This window comes from Pan troglodytes, chromosome 4 (genome assembly GCF_028858775.2).
Source record: "Pan troglodytes isolate AG18354 chromosome 4, NHGRI_mPanTro3-v2.0_pri, whole genome shotgun sequence".
Taxonomy (NCBI): domain Eukaryota; kingdom Metazoa; phylum Chordata; class Mammalia; order Primates; family Hominidae; genus Pan; species Pan troglodytes.
Genome location: NC_072402.2, coordinates 177,413,142 through 177,435,688, shown reverse-complemented (window position 1 = coordinate 177,435,688; position 22,547 = coordinate 177,413,142). Strand labels below are relative to the sequence as shown.

General features: G+C 42.3%; 1 protein-coding gene across 3 annotated transcripts in view; it reads left to right on the top strand.

Moving 5' to 3' along the window:
• The window catches only part of RNF130 (ring finger protein 130), a 161,121-nt gene that overhangs the window by 103,188 nt on the left and 35,386 nt on the right, over positions 1–22,547 (top strand). The window contains exons 7-9 of one of the 3 annotated variants that reach the window (XM_001143540.8): positions 2,482–2,686; positions 5,924–6,017; positions 13,508–13,697. In XM_001143540.8, the coding sequence (XP_001143540.4) occupies positions 2,482–2,686; positions 5,924–6,017; positions 13,508–13,523 (315 nt within the window). In that variant the 3' untranslated portion in view covers positions 13,524–13,697. Of the gene's footprint in view, positions 1–2,481; positions 2,687–5,923; positions 6,018–13,507; positions 13,698–22,547 lie in introns of those variants that run through there. The other 2 variants (XM_009450322.5, XM_009450321.5) reach the window with 2 other exon arrangements.

The window sequence follows — 22,547 nt, the reverse complement described above, 5'->3', positions numbered from 1 at the left end:
ACCTTTAGAAGGTAGGCTGTATGCTGTTGACTCTATTCCAGTCGTAAACTCCTCTGTGCTTGGCATAATATAAAACGATGTCATTGCTTATGTTCTTTAGCCTGAAGTTTGACTTTGATCTCTTGAGGGTTGGTAAGTTGCAAGCAGAGAAGGCAGGCAGTGACTGGAGCCCAAGGAGAACTGTTGACAACCACAGCCTGGCGGGGGCTGTCACCAGGCGTGCCAGAGTCCAGCTGTGGCAGGTGCCAGGTCAACACTGACTTGAGTAACCAAGGACCTTCGTTAGCCCTTGCTTAAGAGAAGCATGTATAGCCAGGGTTATGCTTTTTATTGGAAAATAACATAGTTTCTGGTCTCAAAAAAGAATGAAAGAATGATCTCCTTATGGAACAAAAAGTTTAGTTTGATCCAACAGATGAGCTCATTTTAGCTTGCAACCCAAAGGAGAGCGACGTCATCTTATTTTAAATATACTGTCAAACACAGTTTCAGTGTATACAGTTGGGCAGTAATGCCCCATTTGTCCTTTGTCTCCAGAGATCATGTCAGTAGTGATGGGATTTCTCAAAGTATCGGGCATTACTGACACCATGGACTGGACAGTCCCTTCTTGTGGGGGCTGTCCTGTGCATCGTAGACCGCTTAGCAGTATCTAAATGCTAGTAGCACGGCACCACAGCCACACAGTCAGAAATGTCTCCAGACATTGCCAGATGTCCCCCAGGGAGCAAACTCACCCCCATTTCAGACTGCTCTAACATAGAGCATCTGCCATGATGCCTAGCACAGTGTAGAAACTTTCTTTTTCTTTTTTTTTTTTTTTTTTGAGACAGAGTCTCCCTTTGTCACCCAGGCTGGAGTGCAGTGGTGCGATCTCAGCTCACTGCAACCTCCACCTCCCAGGTTCAAGCAGTTCTCATGCCTCAGCCTCCCTTGTAGCTGGGATTACAGGCACCTGCCACCACACCTGGCTAATTTTTGTGTGTTTAGTAGAGATGGGGTTTCCCCATGTTAGCCAGGCTGGTCTCAAACTCCTGACCTCAAGTGATCTGCCCTCCTCGGCCTCCCACAGTGCCGGGATTACAGGCGTGAGCCACCGTGCCCGGCCAACAGTGTAGAAACTTGAAAAACAGTAACTTACCCTCTGTTGTTACCGCTAGCCACCTTCTTCTTTTTTTGTTTGTTTGTTTGTTTGTTTTGAGACAGTCTTGCTCTGTCGCCCAGGCTGGAGTGCAGTGGTGCGATCTCGGCTCACCGCAAGCTCTGCTTCCTGGGTTCATGCCATTCTCCTGCCTCAGCCTCCAGAGTAGCTGGGAGTACAGGCACCCGCCACCATGCCCAGCTAATGTTTTGTATTGTTAGTAGAGACGGGGTTTCACCGTGTTAGCCAGGATGGTCTCGATCTCCTGACCTCGTGATCTGCCCACCTCGGCCTCCCAAAGTGCTGGGATTACAGGCGTGAGCCACCGCGCCCAGCCTGTTTGTTAAGTATATTAAGTGCTAATACTTTTCGCCTCTGTTTATAACAAAAATCCTCCTAAAATGTATTGCAGGTTATCATTGGATCCTTAAATGTAATGAACATTAAAAAACCTCTTTTAACTGGGTGTGAGTCTAAGCATCACTTAGTACACTGCCTTTTGCTGTTTTAAATAAGGCTTTGAGATGACCTGAAACAGTTCTTTTGCCCAGGAAGCCATTAGTTCCAGGTTTGGTTGGCTGAAACTTCTCTCTATAAACATATAAACGTCTCACAACCACCCCTCCCAGCTGTGCTTCTCATGTGCTGCCTGCTGCTGCCTGCTGAGAGAACCAAAGGTTGTTAGGTAAACAAATAGCCACATTGTTACAACGGAAGACTTTTGGTGCTCACTTTTTAATTGGTAGACTTTGGCCCCAAGCAGCTCTATACCTCTCCCTCAGGATTAGGTGCTTAGGTTTTGAAACAGATCATTTTCTTACAGTTCAAAAGTCTTTTCAACTTTGACCTATTCTTGGTTTTATGCTTTTCTTGTGTTTAAAGGCAGACGATACTTAAAAACTGACTACCAGATAAATGGGGCTTTTAGAGAAGTTAGTAGGATGAAAGAGGTGTTTTCTATTACCTGGGATTCTTCAACATGGACATTTACCATGAAGCAAAGTAATAGTTTACTCTTTTAAACTGGATGTTTGCTATCTTTATGTTAATGATTACGACTCCCTGTGCCTGTGGGCCATGACCAGTCTTCTCTGATCTGCAATGAATTGTAGTTTTCCTTTGTAACATTTCTGAGAGGAGATCTCTGTGCCTTTTGAAGAAAAACTCTTAGGGTGAGAGAAGAAGGAGTAGGTAGGTGGGCAGATGAATGAGAGGACATCACAGGAAAAGAACCTGGTAAGGTCTTTGCAACAGGGCGTCAAAGTTTAGAATCTTTTTTAGAATCTTATGAAAGGTTGTGTTTTCCTTACAATTATTTTTAACCTGGAAATATTTTGCAGCCGAATTTGCCGTGTACTGATAACGTAGCATTCGATATGGAAAGGCTCACCAGAACCCAAGCTGTTAACCGAAGATCAGCCCTCGGCGACCTCGCCGGCGACAACTCCCTCGGCCTAGAGCCACTTCGAACTTCGGGGATCTCGCCTCTTCCTCAGGATGGGGAGCTCACTCCGAGAACAGGAGAAATCAACATTGCAGTAACAAGTAAGTGGGGGCCTCCGCTCAGGCACAGGGCATGTGGCTGCCTATGTGGGCATTCGGGACCATCAGGAGAGTCAAGGCACTCGCCTCAGCCTGCAACACAGACCGTAACCAAGAAAGTGATGTGTGTTGCTGTTAAAACAGGTATTTGGAAGAATGAAACTTTATTTATGATAAGTAGCTGGTGTGTTTGTGTATAATTAATAGGAATAGCTGCATTTGATGAGTAGCTGTTCAGAGGTCTGTCTTAGTCGCTGTTTTATAAACCTTGTTTTGAAATCATTGCATTACAAACAGGCATTTAAAGGGAGATGTTGGAAGGTGACACAGTCCCCCAGCAGTATTGCTGGTGTGTTGTATGCTGTGAGCGCTCGTGCTCTCCACCTCCGGGGCTACAGGCTACTTAGTGGGAAACTCATCTAGAACTTGAACCTAAAAATTCACAGTTCTTGGAACATAGCCTGTTGCGCACTTTATTTTACATTTTTTATGGAAGTTTGGTCTCTTGGCACTTAACTCTTTGGTGTAGTTGTACATGAGGTAGGAGAAAAGCCAAAGGACAATCTGCCTGAAAAAAAAATACCGTGAGCTAGTTATGAACGTCTTCACATTGCACTGTCGACTAGCAGGAAAGAAATGCTGAGTGTATTGATGGCGGTGCCTCAGGACGGTGTGAGTGAGCTGACAGCGTGTGTGTAGGCATCATAGACATTCAGCCCTCAACAAGCCAGCTCTTCTCTTCGCTTCCATTCTCTACATGTTCCTTTCATCTAACAACCTTTCACCCATCTTCCTGGTCGCTGCTCTGCTGTTGCCTTTCCCAGCACCTGCTGCTGCTTGCCTAGCGCGTCACGCCCTGAGGCTCGTGGGACCCTTCTCCAGTCTGGGAGTCAGTGAAATGGATGACACTGTTACAAAATGTTTCTCCTCACATGTTAAGACTCGTGTGGTCTGTTCAATCAAAGTATTCATGTTTTTAACCAACCAGACATTATTATTAGAAAATGATTGCCCAGGTTGTATTCTGTCATCTGTGTAAACTCAGGGAGGCTTCATTCAGCTATGCAATATGGAAAACTGTGCTTTGAGTGTAGTTTGGCTCATTTCTCACCATCTCTCGATTCGTTTAATAGCATTTCATGGTTTTCTTACTTTGGCGTTGAGGTTTTATGGTCTACAGTTTTAAAACTTGATTGAGTAGTAATAAAGGACACAAAGGTTGTTGGTTTATTAGTGAGTTTTTCAGGTCCTTCATTGATCAAACATTTATTGAGCACCTACTACTTACTACATTAAGTACTGATCCCGTTACATTTTATGTAGAAATGTCCTTTCAAAATCTTATGCTTTGATGAAAAAAAGTTACTTCGTGTACCAAATTAATCACCTTTAGCAGAATTTGCACATGATGTTAATAAATAAAATCCAGGTGATTGAACTAAACCACAGCTACCTCTGCTTTCCCTCCGAAGCCCTGGGCACCGTAGCAACCACAATGCATCCCGCTGGCACCCACTGTGTGCCAGGCACTGTGCTAAGCAGGCACTGGGGGCAGAGGTAGCCAGGCCGGCTGCAGGGGGGCACTGTGGAAATGCCGCCAGCATATTGGGTGTTTTATGATGGTGTTTACTTCCTTTTGTTACTAGTTTTTAAAATTGCAATCACACACACACAAAGACATGCAAATACGGGATGGTAGACTCAGAATTTGGAAGCATAGATGTGACGAAGTTCTACAAGGTAGTCTGCATATCGTATATAAAAGTCTCCAAGAAGAAAAAAGAGGATACTGTGTTAAGTTCCTTGATGATGATGACATTCGGCTCTTGATTTTTTTAAATGCCATATACATTTTCCCTAACTTAAAACATTACAGGTAAAAATGGTGGGTTTTATATGTGTTCTTGAATGTTCATGCTGATTAAATAAAAAGCTTCAATCTACTGATGAGGAAGTTTGTAATTTGAGAGGCCGTGGCTGCACTGGTGTCTAAAAGGTAGGGGTTTACTAAACATCTTAATAACACAAGCTAAGGTGGGCAGAGAAATGCTCCTAGAGCACTCTCCGGACCGGAAGTCCCCAGGAGCAGTGCTGCGTGACCTTTTGAAAGTCACCACCTTTAAAATCTAACAAAAGTATGTTTTTCTAGAAAAATGCCTATGCACACACAATTCTGCATGCAGGGTTAGGATTTGTGGAACCCAGATTGAGAAACACACATGCTATGTACAGCTCGTGCATAAAACATTTGGCAGTCCACGTGTAAAGAGTTCTCTCTGCCTTCTTGCACATATATAGGTAATTTTATTGTATAACATTTTGTTAAAACAGCCCTAGTCAGTGTGTACTCGAAGAAATATTTTATAGTTAAGACTTTTTAGCAAGTCAGATTGGTTCTTAGGTTGTTTTAGAGGTTCTCAATAAATACTGTTTTTAAAATGTTACCTTGACAACATAGGCTCTGAAAAGGTAAAGGAGAATATCTGGATGGAGAGAGACAGTCTAGTAAACATCCTTATTGTTGTAAGCACCAGAGGTTTTCAGCTCTGTGGTGGCCAAGTACCCGGTCAGTCGCCCGCCCCACCTACTTGTGCTTGTCACAGCCTGGACAGCCAGTGCTGCTCCTCGGCAGGGGTTGGGAAGAGTAGTTTCTACTTTCTTGAGACACCAGTGAGATGTCCTTTTTACGTAAATATCCTAAGTAAGCCCATGCATAAGAGAGAAGAATGTAGCCACGGATGCCATGGGAGGCCGGCTCGCAGACGGCTGGGAGCACCCACAGGACCTGGAGAACCGCTGCTCCGTGCTCCTCAGCCTTTGACTAAGAATGAAAGCCCTGCAGAAATGACAGAATGAAGAAGGAAAGAAGGTTATAAATGTGCTTAGTCTACTTTACTGTCATTTACATTAACAATGAAAAAAATCTATGTCCTTGTGCAATTTTATATACATATTTTCACCGCACACTTTTTGGTGGCTACACTCCTCACAGACCTCAGGACCTAAATGGAAGAAATGGTTGGGCCATGCTTTCCTTTCTCCCTTGCAGCTTTCACCAGTACTTCCACTAACCTTCTCCAGTTAGTAGCTCTCTGGCAAACCTCCTGCTTCACTTCCTTGGGCCAATCTTGGCTTACACCTCCGTTGACGTCTGCTTCGTTGCATTTGAGGGAAATGTTGGCATCAATTTGACTTAAACCTTCTCCCCAGAGTGATTTCCTCCCTTTCCTTTGTCAACAGAAGAATGGTTTATTATTGCCAGTTTTGGCCTCCTCAGTGCCCTCACACTCTGCTACATGATCATCAGAGCCACAGCTAGCTTGAATGCTAATGAGTAAGTAACAAATTGTTTTTGGATTGCATGTGCCAGATGATCCCAGGAAAACACATGGAGCAGTTTTCATGAAGGTGGTGAGAACTGGCTTTCTACCAGTTTCATACGGATCCTGATGGGATCGTATCTAGCAAAATACTTTATTTCATGAGCATATATTTTTAGTCAGTAACATAGATTGGGAATTCACCTTATTCAACAAGAGCAGCCCCGTTTGAGAAAAGATCCAGAGGTTTTCATTAGCCACAGGCTTAGAATGAATCAGCAGTGTAACGCAAGTGGCAAAGGAGCAGTATAGTCTTAGAGTGTAAAAGGCTGTCAGCATCCTCACCACTGATGGGAAGAGCCCACTTTGCGTTCATCACACACATCTGGAGCCTGGCATGTCTCGCTTCTGGGGAAGCCCCGGCGGCCGTGCCTGTGCTCAGGACCAGTGCCTTGGGTACTTGGCCTGCAGGAAAGAAGCAGTTTAAAAGACCCGCTGTTTCCAGATGTTAGGACAGCTGTGAGGAGGAAGAGAAAAGTCTAAGCGCTATCTCCATGGGCAAAATGGCGACCAAAGAGCAGGCTTCCATGACGGCAGGCTTCACCTCGGTAAAAGGAAGGACGTCTGTCGGTGAGGTTGGTTAGTGGCGGGATGGTTTGCTGTAGGGCACGCTCAGGACTGGGAATGCAGGCAGAGGCTGGATGTCACTTGTCAGGGGTGCTGTAGTGAGGTGTTTTCAGAGGATGGAGGATTGGGCTAGATGACTGTTATGGTCCATTTTGATCCAGTGCTGTTCCAAGAGTAGCTTTCCATAGGGATAAGGTATAGAAAGGGTTATTTATTTTTGCTTTGTTTTGTTTTGTTCTAAATTTTGGACATTTACTGAGGATATCGTTCAGTCCTTTCTTTTACCAATATTCATGAAAACTAATTAGAGATGAAAGCAACCCTGGGGTCCTGCCCAAATTTGAACCTAGGTTGGTATGGGTGGAATTCACGTGATCTCCATATTCAATTACGTCCTGATACTTTAATTGATGAGTAATAACCAAACTGATTACCTCATGCAGTTGATGTAATTGACTGCCCATTGTCTGGCTATAGAAACTGTAATTGACATCTATAGAAACAATGGGCAAGTGGCCTCCACTTGCAGTGGCATGTGTTATTCGATCTAACCTCATCTGGGGCTAGATACTTGGAAGAAGTGCCCGCTGGCATCTGTGAGCCATACATGTTGAGGCTCACAGATGTCAGGGTCGGGTGGCATTCCCCAGCCCTCAGAGGAGCACTGCACCTCATCCAGCAGGTGAACCACTAGCTGCTGCTGTTGGCCACCCAGGCAGTTTTCCTTCAGCATGGCGCACCTAATTCCTTAGACTCTAGCTCACACACACCTGGATTTGACTCTCAGCTCCTCCGTTTTTCAGTTGTAAGACCTGGGCAGTTATATTTATTTGAAGCTCCTTGTAGTCATTCATAAACAGATAATGCTAGGACCATATCGCAGGGTTGTTATGAGAATCAGCCTATAAAATGCTTAGCACAGTGCCTGGTACATAAGAAGTGCTCAATAAATGTTAGCCAAGCCAAAGCCACTGCAGTGCCATTGAAGTTGTGTGAGTCAGATGACCATCTGCCTTTATTGTCTGGGAAGTGAATTTAATTTCTTCCGTGAAGTAGGACACAGTACCATAGTAGCTCTGTGAGTAGCTGTGATTCAAACCTGAGTTTAGAGGGAAACACTTATTTCACCCACAGCCACCTCTTTTGCTTATTCCCATGCTAACCCATCAGGCAAGATAGTAATACAAGCCTACTTCTTAAAAAGTTCACAAATGAGTGATAACCAGTACAAGCAAATAATTACACTAGGCACTTTTCGAGAATTATTGGGTAGTTTAATAGTCACCTGACTGCCACTCAGAATCTGTCTGATGTTCAGTTCATGCATCAGATTAAAATGAGAGTGCTCAGTAGACATGTTACCTATTAGAAATCATAGTATCTGGGCCGTAATATTTTAGTTCCATGCCTAAATACCTGCATGACTCAGAATCTAAGTCATGGATCTTAGATCCATGCCTTACTTAGTTCAACCCTTCTCCCATTAGCAGTTGTAGAGGGTTGATTTCACAGTTGCTCATTTGGTTATTATTTCTGTGCCTTCAGTCAAAACCACTGAAGGACAATATCATGATCCCATTTAGAGAGAAAAATGGAGAGAGTGTGTGTGTGCGTGCATGTTGTGTATGCACGCATGTGGATACGAGCAAGGATGCTCACCAGAATGTGGTGATTATCTTACTTTAGAATCCGGGGCAACGTCTTCTTCAATTTGTGCTTTTATGTGTTGTGTTTTTTTTTTTAACAGTAAGCATGAATTACTTAATCTTTTTAAAGGCAGTTTTTATTGTGGCAGATGATAGGAAAGATAATAGTACTCTTACCCAATGTCTTTTTCTCAAAAATATCAATGAAAAATTCCTACTGATTTTATTCCAGAGAAAAGTTTATTTTAGCAAATAAATTTGTAATTATTCGTTATTAATGAATTTTTCAACATCTATTTTATTTCTGTTTTTGCCTTTATCTACCAATAAACTTACAACCAAAATAAGATTTTTTTTTTCACCTTAATTGCCCTGGCTTAATTTTCTGGGTAACCTCATCCATTTGTAAGATAGTCATATATAAATAGATTTCATCTCTTGGCATTTTAATGACTGTCCGAAAATTGATACTAAACTCCACCTCTGTGCATATACCTACTAGAGTAGTTTACCTTTCTGGCAGTGTTACTAGTCACTGTTCTTGTATATTACTGTTCAAGCAAGTCCTTGACCCTGTCTACTCACTGTTGAAACCCTGTGGGCAAGATGTAAGGGCAGTGTGTGGGACCCAGGTGGTCTAGGGCCCCCTGTCATGGGTGGGTTGCTAACTACACAAGGAGGATCCCCACAAGGGGTGCAGGCCCCCATCCCTCCCTCACCATGCTCGGTGCATTTACCAAGGGCTTGGTGCTGTTGGCTTCAATCAGAAGTCCATCAAAAAGCCCCTGTGTTTGGAGTCCTGCCCTTCTGTTATGATGAAATACTGTTTATTTAGTACTGCGACTGATTATACATTAAATTTTTTTAACACTGCAAACAGATCTGGTAAATTTTGAAACTTTGCAAATATAAACAGGATGGTAGTCAAAGAAGTGAATAAATGCAAGGTAAATATATTTACATATTGGCCTCTCACACCTCGGTTTCTGAGTACCTAGGTGAGCGAGGTTGCTGAATTTCAATTCCCAAAAGAGGTCTTCTGCTCTACTTGGCTGTTCATATAAACCTGGTGAAATGTCAGCATTTACCAACTGAAATTTGTATCACTCTAGTGTTCCCTCAAAATAAGAAAAATAAATATTTTTATTATTTTTATTTGAGGAACATATACAAATGTGTAGTAGAGATTTGAAGTTTAGTGGGAGGCGTGACTAGGTATCCCCTAGAGCCCTTTTCCCATTGCCGGATTCTGATTCATAGAAATCACGTTCTAAGATTTGCAGAGAACGGTAGCTCATTATTCAAGATTCAAAAAAATCTTGGCATGAGGAAATGAATCTGAAGTGGTAAAGGTGACGAAATAACTAGAGCAAATGATCCAGTGGCATGACCGGAGGTCAGGAAGCCCTGGCTTCTTGTAGCAGGTCCACCAGGAAGCTCCCAGCTTCCTCCTCTTAGTGTAGTAGTAGAAATTTATATATATAAACTCCTTTATTTATACAAAAAGAATGATGTTTCTATTTTACTCTCAGTATTTCTGAATTATTTTGCTCAGTACTCTTTTTTTTTTTTTTTCCGAGACGGAGTCTCGCTCTGTTACCCAGACTGGAGTACAGTGGCGCCATCTCAGCTCACCACAACCTCCACCTCCTGGGTTCAAGCAATTATCTGCCTCAGTCTTCTGAGTAGCTGGGATTACAGGCACCCGCCACCATGCCCAGCTAATTTTTTTGTATTTTTAGTAGAGATGGGGTTTCATTATCTTGGCCAGGCTGGTCTTGAACTCCTGACCTTGTGATCCACCTGTCTCGGCCTCCCAAAGTGCTGGGATTACAGGCTTGAGTGCTCAGTACTCTTTTTAAGAGGAATATTGAGAAACTAGCACACTCAGCATAAAAGGGTCTGAAAATTTAATTATTTGATGTCTTGGGGATGCTTGGTTTGGAAGAGAGGGGACCGGGTAAGATGAGAGCTGTTTCCAGGTGTTTGAAGGACTCTTAAAGATGAGAATAACAAAGATGAGAATAACTACTGTTTATTGAATGCCTACCAAGATCTTAGTCCTGCACTGGTCTCTTTTACCCGTATTGCCTGGTTTAATACTCAAAAGAGCCTCATGTTGACTAACCAGTGCATACAGAGTGATGCTTACTCTGTATTTCTGGAGCTCTGGCGATATCTACAGGGAGGCAGATTTCCACTTGATATAAGAAAGAACTTTGTGGCCTGGCATGGTAGCTAACGCCTATAATCCCAGCACTTTGGGAGGCTGAGGCGGGCAGATCACCTGAGGTCAGGAGTTCAAGACAAGCCTAGCCAACACGGTGAAGCCCCATCTCTACTAAAAATATGAAAATTAGCTGGGTGTGGTGGCAGGTACCTGTAATCCCAGCTAAGGCTGAGGCAGGAGAATCACTTGAACCTGGGAGGCGAAGGTTGCAGTGAGCCAAGATCGCCCCATTGCACTCCAGCCTGGGTGACCAGAGTGAAACTCTGTCTCAAAAAAAAAAGAAAGAAACAACTTTGTAGTAGTTAAAATTGTTCGTCCAAAACACGGGACACTTTGAAAGCTAGCGAGCCTGCACCAGGACCTGATTCTTCAGACAGAAGCTACAGGATAGAGCTGTTCACAGGCCGACCTCAGATCAGGTAGAAGGCTCTGAGATGCGTCCTGTGCTGAGGGTCCCTCTTGAATTGTTCCTAGGAGGGATCAGAGGCCGAGGAGAGCTGTTGGGTTCTCTTTCAGTTACCTCTTTTAGAACCTTAAATATCAAAAGCAGTGTTTTTCAGACTTTCTAAAAACCATCTCCTACTGTAAGAGATACATTTTCTGTTGTGACCCAGTACTCCCATGTGTAACTGAAACAAATTTCACACACTTCCCTGACTGCATGCAGTATTCTCTGATGTAGTCAGTCCTGTGCCTTGTTGTTAATATTAGTCATTAACTCCTAAATTGATGGTATAAACCATTAATAGGTTGTATGCTTTAGTTTTGAGAAACACTTGTCTAAAGAATTTTGAATTTTTAGTTCTCAACCTGATAACCTTTTGCTCACACAGCCCGTCTTGAAACAATTCCAGAAAATATTTAAAATTAACCTCTGTTTGAGGTGTATTGCTGGATAGTGGATCCTTTTCTTTCTCTTGGTATTTATTCTCCTTGTAGCCAATCTGAGTGTGAGATATATGTACACAAAAGAATAAAGTAGGGCTTCGAGGGATTGAGTGACTCTGGAGGGATGCCATAGGAAGAAGGCCACTGGAATTCAAACCCAGCACCTCTGGTTCCAACCTTTTCCTTTAAACTGCTTGCATTTGACTACTTCAGAGAGGAGGATAGTGCCAAATAATGTGGTTGAAGGAGACAGATTTGGTTTCCTAAAAATGGAGTTGCAACATGAGTATTAAAGGCAGTGGGAACTTGCACTTCTCTGCTCTCTTTGGCAGTGGTTATTATTTTGCTTTATTTTATTTATTTATTTGAGACAGGGTCTCGCTCTCTCACCCAGGCTGGAGTACAGTGGTGGGATCTCGGCTCACTGCAACTTCTGCCTCCCAGGTTCAAGCAGTTCTTCTGTCTCAGCTTCCCGAGTAGCTGGGACTAGAGGCGCCTGCCAGCACCCCTGGCTAATTTTTGCATTTTTAGTAGAGATGGGGTTTTGCCATGTGGGCCAGGCTGGTCTCAAACTCCTGACCTCAGGTGATCCACCCACCTCAGCCTCCCAAAGTGCTGGGATTACAGGCGTGAGCCACCAGGCCCAGCCTATAATTTCTTTAAGAGGCAACAAGATAAAGTAGATTTAAAAACTAAATTACCCCTAAAAATTCTTTATATCTAATATCCAGTTTTTCTGAGGAAATATTAGAAAATGTGTTACCTTAAATAGGAACTACAAGAAATAATAAGGTACAGAACTTTATGTGAAGTTGTGAATATCCTTTATACCAGAGGTTTTTCAAAAAAGTTGACAACGCCCCCTCATTCATTGAGATGCTGTTTCCCAAGTAGGCTCCCGGGCTTGTGCCAAGCACGGGGCTCGCAGTGCTGAAGCTAATGGAGACCTGGTCTGGCCCCGCCGGAGCTCAGGGCTATGCCCTCATGTGCGTACTGACGTGGCTGGAGAGTGAGGGAGTACGCAAGGGCCCTTCTGGGTCATGCCTGCGGAGCTGCCACTTTACCTTTGGGAGAGCTGAAAAGGCTGCATGGAAGAGTGACTTAGGAACCAGCCTGGGCTTAATTAGGGCACACAGTGAGGACCGCACAGAGCAGGATCAGCGAGTTGTGTGGTTTGGTGTGTCTGCTGTAGGTGGTGGTGGCGGTAGGCAGGAGACAGATTTTGGACTTGATTCTTGTAAAGAGCTGGTAATGGGCTCTAAGGCCTTTCAGCAGAGAGATATTCCTAGTGGCTGCGAAGTTGCTTGCTGTGGTAGGGCATGAAGGCAGGAAGATAGATTAGGTAAAAATAGGGAGTTGAAGGAGCAAGTCAGGGTGGCGAGCAGGAGCTGAAATCAGGAGTTGCTAGAGAGTTGTGTAATAACCAAAGCTTATATGGTTTGAAGCAGAGATCTGGAGCTCAGCAGAAAGAAAAAGATCAACGCTAACAGCTTGATTTGGGGACCCTGGAAATGAGCAGGAATCCAAGGCATCAGAAAGCCAGGGCAGCCCCACAGCACAGGGCTGCAGAGAGGGCAGCAGGAGCTCGGGCAGCGCAGGGGCTTGTCAAAAGGTCATAGGCTCTTTTTACACCTGATGCAAGGACAGAAACACACACAAGGTCTGGAGGATTCCTGTGAGACAGCCATACATCCCTATCACTTCAAAATAAGTGAGGACATTCTTGTTTGAGAGGTAAGAGGAGCATTTTTTAAAGACAACAGCTGCAGATTTCGGCACCCTCAGCATTCAGAACATGTGTTTAAACCAGGAAAAATTGTAAATTGTATGATAATTGTCCCTGTGTATTTAAACAACACGCCATGAGCCTGACCTTTTCCTTCATCCTTTTGGGAGTATTAAAGCACCTCTAAGATGGATGAGTCAGTCAACTGCAGATCTGAAACTGCTGATTTTGGGAAAACACTTAATGGCTTGCTGGCCTTACCAGAGGGGTTGGGAACTAGCTGGGGACAGCCAGGCCACCCTTCAGTTAGGGTCACTTCTCTGTTATTTTAAACATTTGACTACTCTTTAACTAATTTATGACCTCTTTTTTCCTTTTATTCCATAGGGTAGAATGGTTTTGAAGAAGAAAAAACCTGCTTTCTGACTGATTTTGCCTTGAAGGAAAAAAGAACCTATTTTTGTGCATCATTTACCAATCATGCCACACAAGCATTTATTTTTAGTACATTTTATTTTTTCATAAAATTGCTAATGCCAAAGCTTTGTATTAAAAGAAATAAATAATAAAATAAAAAGTCTGTGCTGTTGAGTCTTATTAACCAGACCTGTGTTTTGAGGGCTGATTTGAAGCTCGCAGACCCAGATTGCATTTGTTTGTGTTTCAGAGACAGAATGTGCTCCTGGCTCCCGTGAGAGGAACAGGGATTGACACTTACTATTGGTGTCTTCACATTGGCTCCTACCCACATAGGGTGCAAGAGCGGGGACATCCTGCTGGTGATGCCACTTAGGGTGGTCAGTTGATTTACTCATTCTTCAAGGGGGACATTCACTCTGTGATAATTTCTTCTCTGTGGTTGATCAGCCTCCACCAGAGCTGCAGCACCCCCAGCAGCAGGGACTTGTAACATTTGCTCCCCACTGTGCCCCTGCACCCAACAGAGTGCTTTGCACATAGTAAGTGCTCAATAAATACTTGTGGAATGAAGGAATGAGTGTCAAAATGATTTTCCAAACCACATCTAATTAGTAATAAATTATTACCTACTTTGTATTCTTGTAAAAACAGCAAACTCAAAAAAGTAGGTGAGAGCGATTTTACATGTGCCGGTGAAATACTTTTGCTTTACTGATGAGGAGAATTTCAAAATACTTTGTTACATCGAATTATATGCTTGAAGGATTTTCAGTATTTGTAAATGTTTGCAGCAGTGAATTCTTAATCTTCTACCTCAGCTTACCTGAGGAGTGAAAACGTATTCCTGAAAACGGGTTCACTCCAGTAGTCATGCTCAAATCAGTAGGGGCTGAAAGGATTTTTGCAATCAAAATGTAATTCACATACTATAAAATTACCCGTTCAAAGTGTATATTTCAGTAGTTTTTAGTATAGTCACACAGTTGTGCAACCACCACTATCAGATTCCAGAACATTTTCATCACCCCGTATAAAAACCTCATACTCAGTAACTTCTCACCCCTGCCAGCCCTGGAAACCTGGAAATCTACTCATTGTTTCTATGGATTTGCCTGTTCTGGGCATTTCATGTAAATAGAACCATATAATATGTGGCCTTTTGTGTCTGGCTTCTTTGACTTAGCGTGTGTTCACAGTTCATACATGTTGTAGCATGTGTCAGTACTTCTTTGTGTGGCTGAGTAACACTCCATAGTATAGATGTACCACATTTTGTTCTGCTGATGGATGCTTGACTTGTTTCCACTGTTGGGCTGTTATGAATGTTGCTATGAACATTCATGGACAAATTTTGGCCTGAACATATATTTTCAGTTCTCTTTGATATGTCCCTAGGAGTGCAGTTGCTGGATTATGTTATAACTCTATGTTTAACTTCTTGAGAAGCTGCCAAAATGTTCTTCAAAGCAACTGCACCATTTTGCATTCTCACCAAGAGAGTATGCGGGTTGCAGTTTCTTCACAACCTCCATAACACCAGTGACTGCCTGTCTTTTTTCTTATAGATGTCATAGTGGGTGTGAAGGAGTTGTCTCATGTTTTTAACATGCATTACCCTAGTGACTGAAGATGCAAAGCATCTTTTCATGTGCTTTTTGGCCATTTTCTATTTTCTTTGGAGAAATGTCTATCCCGGTGCTTTACCCATTTTTAAATTGGACTGTTTTTTGTTGTAAGAGTTCTTTGTATGTTCTAGATACTAGGCCTTTATCAGATAGGTGATTTGCAAATATTTTCTCACATTCTCTAAACTATTTATTCACTTTCTTGGTAGTGTCTTTCAAAGCACAAAGTTTTAAATTTAGATGAGGTTGAATATGTTTATTTTTCCTTTGGTTGATTGTACTTTAGATGTCTAAGAAAGTATTACCTAATTTAAGGTCACAGAGACTTCTAAGAACAATATAGTCTTTGCTCTTAACTTTTAGATCTTTGATGATCCATTTTGAGTTAATGTTTGTATATGGTGTAAGGTAGGCGTATTACCTTCATTCTTTTTCATGTGGATATTCAGTTTTCCCAGTGCCATTTGTTTAAGAGACTTTTTTCCTCTATTAAATGGTCTTGGCACCCTTGTCAAAAATCAATTGAGTATGACATATGAGTTTATGTCTGGACTCTGAATTCTTCCATTGGTTTCATAGTAAGTTTTGAAATTTGGAAGTGTGAGTTCTCAAACTTTGTTCTTTTCCAGGTTTGTTTTCTTTATTCAGGGTCCCTTGCATGAATTTTAGAATCAACTTCTCAATCTCTGTAAAAAAAAAAAAAAAAAAGCTAGGATTTTATAGGGATTGCACTGCATATGTAGATCATTTTAGTTAGCATTGCTGTCTCAACAATATTGTCTTCCAACTCATGAGCATGGGATATCGTTCCACATGTTTAATTTCTGTAGAACTATGATTAATTTTTCTACATTGATCTTTTATCCTACAACATTGCTGAACTTATTTATTAGTTCTCATATTTTTTTGTGGATTCCTTGGGCTTTTCTGTCTACAAGATCATGTCATCTGTACATAGAGATCATTTTTCTTCTTCCTTTCCAATCTGGATGCTTATTTATTTTATCCTCATGCTTAATTGTTCTGGCTAGAACCTCAAATAGTAGATTGTTGAATAGAAATGGTGCAAACAGACATCCATGTGTTGTGATCTCGTAGGGAAAACCTTTCCATCTGTCACCACTGATGATGAAGTTAGCTATTAAGACTATAGATTAGATACCCTTTATCAAGTTGAGAAAGTTACCTTCTATTTCTAGCTTATTGAACGTTTTTATCATGAAATAGTTTTTTATTCTGTCGGAAGCTTTGTGTCTATTGAGATGATCATGTGAGTTTGCCCTTTATTGTATTCTATCCTATGAATATGGTGCATTACATTGCTTTTCTTACATTGAACCAATCGTGGGACAAATCCCACTTGGTCATAATGTACAATCCTTTTTATATTTGCTGGATTTAGTTTGTTAGTATTTTGCTGAGGATTTTTGCATCTATATTTATAAGGGATATTGATATGTAATTAATTCTTATCATGTCCTTATCTGACCTTGGTATTATTGTAATGCTGGCATCATATAAACAATTATGAAGTGTTCTTTCCTCTTCTGTTTTTTGGAAGATCTTAAGAATTGTGTTAATTCTTCTTTAGATATTGGGAAGCCATCTGGTCCTGGACTTTTCTTTGTAGGAAGTTTTTTGATTACCAACTCATTATCTCCTCACTTAGAGGCCTATTCAGGTTTTTTATTTACAGTTGAGACAGTTTGAGTCGTTTGTATCTTTCTAGGAATTTATCCTTTTTTGTTTTATTGATTTTTCTCTCTTCTATTCTCTATTTCATGAATTTTTACTCAAATCTTGTTTTTTTGTTTTGTTTTTGAGATGTCTCGCTCTGTCACCCAGGCTGGAGTGCAGTGGCACAATCTCAGCTCGCTGCAGCCTTGAACTCCCTGGCTCCAACAATCCTCCTACCTCAGCCTCCCAAAGTGGTAAGATTACAGGCTTGAGCCACCACACCTGGCCTTACTCAAATCTTTATTATTTTATTTCTTCTACTTGGTTTAGGTTTACTTTTTTTCTTTTTTAAGGTGGAAGATGAGGTTATTGATTTGAGGTCTTTTTTATTTAATGTAGTTGTTTATAGCTATAAATTTCCCTCTGGGTCCTATTTCATCCATTTGTAAATTTTGATATTGTTGTGGCTTTTATTTCATCTCTGGTTTCCCCCTGTTATTTCTTCTTTGGCCCATTGGTTATTTAGGAGTATGTTGTTTGAATCCTATGTGTTCATAAATTTCACAAATTTCCTTCTGTTGTAGATTTCCAATTTCATTCTAAATTCAGTTATTGGTTGGAGAACATACTTTGTATGATTTCAATCATAAATTTATTAAGGCTTCTCTTATGACCTAACATGGTCTATCCTGGAGAATGTTCCATGTGCACTTAAGAATGTACATATTCTGATCGAGACCATCCTGGCCAACACGGTGAAACCCCGTCTCTACTAAAAATACAAAAAATTAGCCAGGCGCGATGGCGGGCGCCTGTAGTCCCAGCTACTCGGGAGGCTGAGGCAGGAGAATGGCGTGAACCCGGGAGGCGGAGTTTGCAATGAGCCGAGATCGCGCCACTGCACTCCAGCCTGGGCGACAAAGCGAGACTCCATCTCAAAAAAAAAAAAATAAATACCTATTCTGCTCTTGTTGGATGGACTGTTCTGTAGACGTGTGTTAGGTCTAGTTAATTGCGTTGCTCAAATCTTATCTTGTTTTTCTTCTCTGTAGTTCTAGAATTTGTTGAAAGTGAGTAGTGTTATCTCTAGTATTGTTGAATTATATTTCTCCCTTTTATTCTGTCTGTTTTGCTTCATGTAGTTTGGGGCTTTGTTGTTAGGTGCATACGGGGTTGAAGAATGTTTTAAAGCTGCACTGGTTATTCATACGACTCTATCCATTGAGATTCCCTGGTTCAGTGGCCCTCCTCTGAACCAACTCCAGCCAACTCAAAATGCCAGAGTTCAGCCGAGCATGTTTGGCCTTATTTTCTAGAGTGGACTCTCTTGTATTGATAGCTTCCTCAGTAAAAAGTTTTTTCCTCTGGTAGTATTTCGTAAATTCATGGTATAGTTCCTCCCCACCTGGTTTTATCTCAGTGGAAATCAAAGTAATTCTTCCTTTTTCTTTCCTTCTCTCCTTATTTAATGGTGATTCATTATTTTCCTTCATTAGCAGTCATCAGAAGATGCTGAAGTGCATCAGGAGGTGTAGGACTTTTAATGACAGTGTTACTCTTTCTACTAACTTAATGTGCTTTCTTTTCACATTATTTCAAGTCATAGTATTAAGACTTCAAAAAAATAGATGCTGTTCAAGGCCAGATAGAGAATTTTTGTTAAGAGCTAAGAAGCGAAATGAGTGAATTAATAGATTGGGACTTCCCATCAGTCTTAGGGAACATTTGTCATCTGCCTTTGAAATTTGAACCTGTTTGTGACTTTGAAATTTAACAGACATTATTAATTTTTCATAATTTAATCATGGTCTCAGTAACCATGAAGGTATATTTTGTGTGCACATGTGCATGCATTTGCACCTTAAACATGTATTTTTGTTCCTAAAACCAGAAATACAATTAGTATCAAAATGCAGTTATTTAGGCCGGGTGGGGTGGCTCACACCTGTAATCCCAACACTTTGGGAGGCTGAGGCAAGTGGATCACTTGAGCCCAGGGATTTGATACCAGCCTGACCAACATGGCAAAACCCCATCTCTACTAAAAATACAAAAATTAGCCAGGCGTGGTGGCAGATGCCTATAATTCCAGCTACTTGGGAGGCTGAGGCAGGAGAGTCTATTGCTTGAACCCTGGAGGTAGAGGTTGCAGTGAGCTGAGATCATGCCATTTCACTCCATCACCCAGGATGGAGTGAGACTCTATCTCAAGAAAAAAAAAAGTTATTTAATAAGCATGATGCTATCAACTGTCAACCTTAAATAATGAGATTCAGAAAATATCATTAAGTATAGAGTTTGCTCAAGCACAGAGCTGGAGGATGGCCACCCAGGAAAACAGCTTCAAACAAATGGGGTCAGTGTTCCACTCTGGAGAAGTTAAAGTATCATATAGGCAGAGACAGAAGTTTTAGCAAGATTATACCATTTTCCACGTGAGGCTAGTGAGTATGTTACAGTGATCCGATTGATTACAGATTGCTCCTTGAGGAGGGGTGGTGATCTGAGGGGTCTCATCTCTGGTCTTAATTATTTACAGCATTTCTGAAAGGCAGAAGTTGCAGCTGCGTGCCATGCGACTCAGGCTGCAGAGCCACATTCCTCTGAAGTCTCAGGATAACTTAAAGTTACAACAGCTTTAAGTTTGAGTTATTTAATTTCACACAACTAAGAAGTCAGATTTGCAAATAGAAGCAATGTATAAAGTTGAATAATTTTTGTTTACTATTTAAAAAATTCGAGATTAAAATTTAATCTGGTATTTCAGAGTTTTAAACCCTTCTTGGACAAACTTTTGTAATGCAAGAGACAGGTTGTTTTGTCTTTGTTTTTTCTTTCTTTTTTTTTTTTAAAGTATTTTTCTAGAGTATTTTCAGCCTGGGCAACATAGCAAGACCCCATCTCTACAAAAAAATTAAAAATCAGCTGGACATGGTGGCTTGTTCTTATAAGCCCTAGCTACTCAGGAGGCAGGAAGATTACTTGAGCCCAAGGGTTCAAGGATATAGTGAGCTATGGTTGCAACACTGCACTCCAGCCTGGGCATCACAGCAAGACCTTGTCTTAAAAAAAAAAAAATTGGGCACGGTGGCTCATGCCTGTAATCCCTGCAACTTTGGGACGCCAAGGCGGGCAGATCACCTGAGGTCAGGAGTTCGAGATCAGCCTGGCCAACATGGCGAAACCCCATCTCTACTAAAAATACAAAAATTAGCCGGGCGTGGTGGCACATGCCTGTAATCCCAGCTACTCGGGAGGCTGAGGCAGGGGAATCGCTTGAACCCGGGAGGCAGAGGTTGCAGTGAGCTGAGATGGTACCGTTGCATTCCAGCCTGGGTGACAGAGCGAGACTCCATCTCAAAAAAAAAAAAAAAATTATTCCAAGGAAGCATTGGCCAGGTTGGTCAGAAGTTGATAAGAATGTCACCTGAAGACCCTCCATGGGAAAGCAAGTGCCCCTGATTCTACCCAGCAGCTTAAGGCAGTCTTAGCCTGATAAGTCCATTAAATCACATTTCTCATTTGCTAGCTAGGTTGTCACTTTAGACTTTAAAAATAATTGGGAAAAGATCCTGAAGCTTCCTTGACTTTTTATCTTCCAAATTATTTGGTTATGCCAAGTTCCTTATCAAGACTCTTTTTTTCTCTCTCTCTCTCTTTTTGAGACAGAGTCTCGCTCTCTCTATCGTCCAGGCTGGAATGCAGTGGCGTGATCTCGGCTCACTGCGACCTCCACCTCCTGGGTTCAAGCAATTCTTCTGCCTCAGCCTCCTGAGTAGCTGGGATTACAGGCGCCTGCCACCATGCCTGGCTAATTTTTGTATTTTTAGTAGAGACGGGGGTTTCACCATGTTGGCTAGGCTTGTCTCAAACTCCTGACCTCAGGTGATCCGCTCGCCTCAGCCTCCCAAAGTGCTGGGATTACAGGCATGAGCCAATGCACCAGGCCAAGAGCAACAAACAGAACAAAGAATAGAGTCCCGGTGAAACAGAGACCACCATTCCAGGTCTGCCATGAAGCTGGGCAGGAAGAAACTGTTAACTGTTGCCAGGGGCTCCTGATCACCTAGGGTGTGCCAGGTAGCATGCTGAGTTGTTCACATGTATAACCATTTTAATCTTTGCAATATCTGAATGAGAGAAGATATAGTTGGTTTTCTATTTTACAAGTGAAGAAAACTGATGGTTCAAAAGGTTCAAGTTTCTTGCCCAAGTTCACTCACCTGCTAAGGGGCAAAGTCAGAATGAGACCCAGGCAGCCCAGAGTCAATGCTCCCAACTACTTTATACCCTCCAGCCTGGAGACAGTTAGACCAGGACCTACTATGTGCACAGCCTGCACCCTAGAGCAATTCAGAGTCTCAGGGTGAAAACAGGGGAAGTGAATGGAGGTAGCTATTTGAGGGCTGAGCTACACAAACACACACATACACACCCATATTCTTACATGCATATATGGTCTGTGTATATAGATATACTGTATGTATAATATATAATAGCATATTGTGTAGGTATATATATACCATATGCAGTATATATATGCTATATCAATGTATACCTACTATATACTTACATATACACACATATACTATTGTTTGATAATAGTGTACAATAATAATAGCTAACACATACAGTGCTTAACTGCATGCTAGGTCCTCTTTGAAGCATTTTGCTGCATTAACTCATTAAATCCTTGCAACAACCCTCTTATTAAGTCCGTTTTACAGATGAGGAAACAGGCTTGGAGAAATCCAGTAACTTGCCAAGGTTGCCCTGCTGGTAAGTAGCAGAGGCTGGATTTCAACACATAAGCTGGCCCCCAGGGTCTGTGTTCCAAGCCCCATTCTATTTGCCTCTCAGAGAAGCTCACCAAGTGTCAGGGGCAGTCTGTGGGGTGTCCTGACCAGTGGCCCCTCGTGTGCAGAGCATGATAGTAGAAAAGGCCAGGAAGTGTGCTGGGCTTGATTTAGGACACAGGTGGGGTGGGTGAGAGACGTGTCCTAGGGCTGGATGGTGCTGTTACAGGGCACGGACTTTCCTGTGGGCAGCAGTCAGGAGGCCCATGCATTTTGGAAGGTGGCATCTGAATGCAGACTGCTCCTGAAAATAATAAAATAGTGGGGTTACTAAAGATAGAATTGCTAGTTTAAACTGTTTTAATGTAGAAACTGCCTCACCAAACAAACCAGGAGGCAAGAATGGTGAAGACAGTTGTGTCAGTGATGAGAAGATTCTAGAAACCCAGGTATGGAGACCTCTGTGAAGAATTCATTCAGTACAGTAGGGTTGCGTCAGTGTGCACTTGTGCACACTCAACAGTGCATCCTCAGGGAGAGACATGTTGAGATCCTGTAAGGAGAGTACTTTATTTGCCAAGGAGTTGAAAAAACAGGTAGAAATAACGGGAGCTAGGGTGGCAACCAGCCCTGAGATCAGCCCGAGGCTAAAGAAAGATAAAGGCAAACCCAGCTGATGAAAAGATCCCCTATGGTGCCGGGCACAGTGGCTGACGTCTGTAATCCCAGCACTTTGGGAGGCCGAGGTGGGCGGATCACGAGGTCAGGAGATCGAGACCACCCTGGCTAACACGGTGAAACCCCGTCTCTACTAAAAATACAAAAAATTGGCCGGGCGTGGTGGCGGGCGCCTGTAGTCCCAGCTACTCAGGAGGCTGAGGCAGGAGAATGGTGTGAACCCGGGAGGCG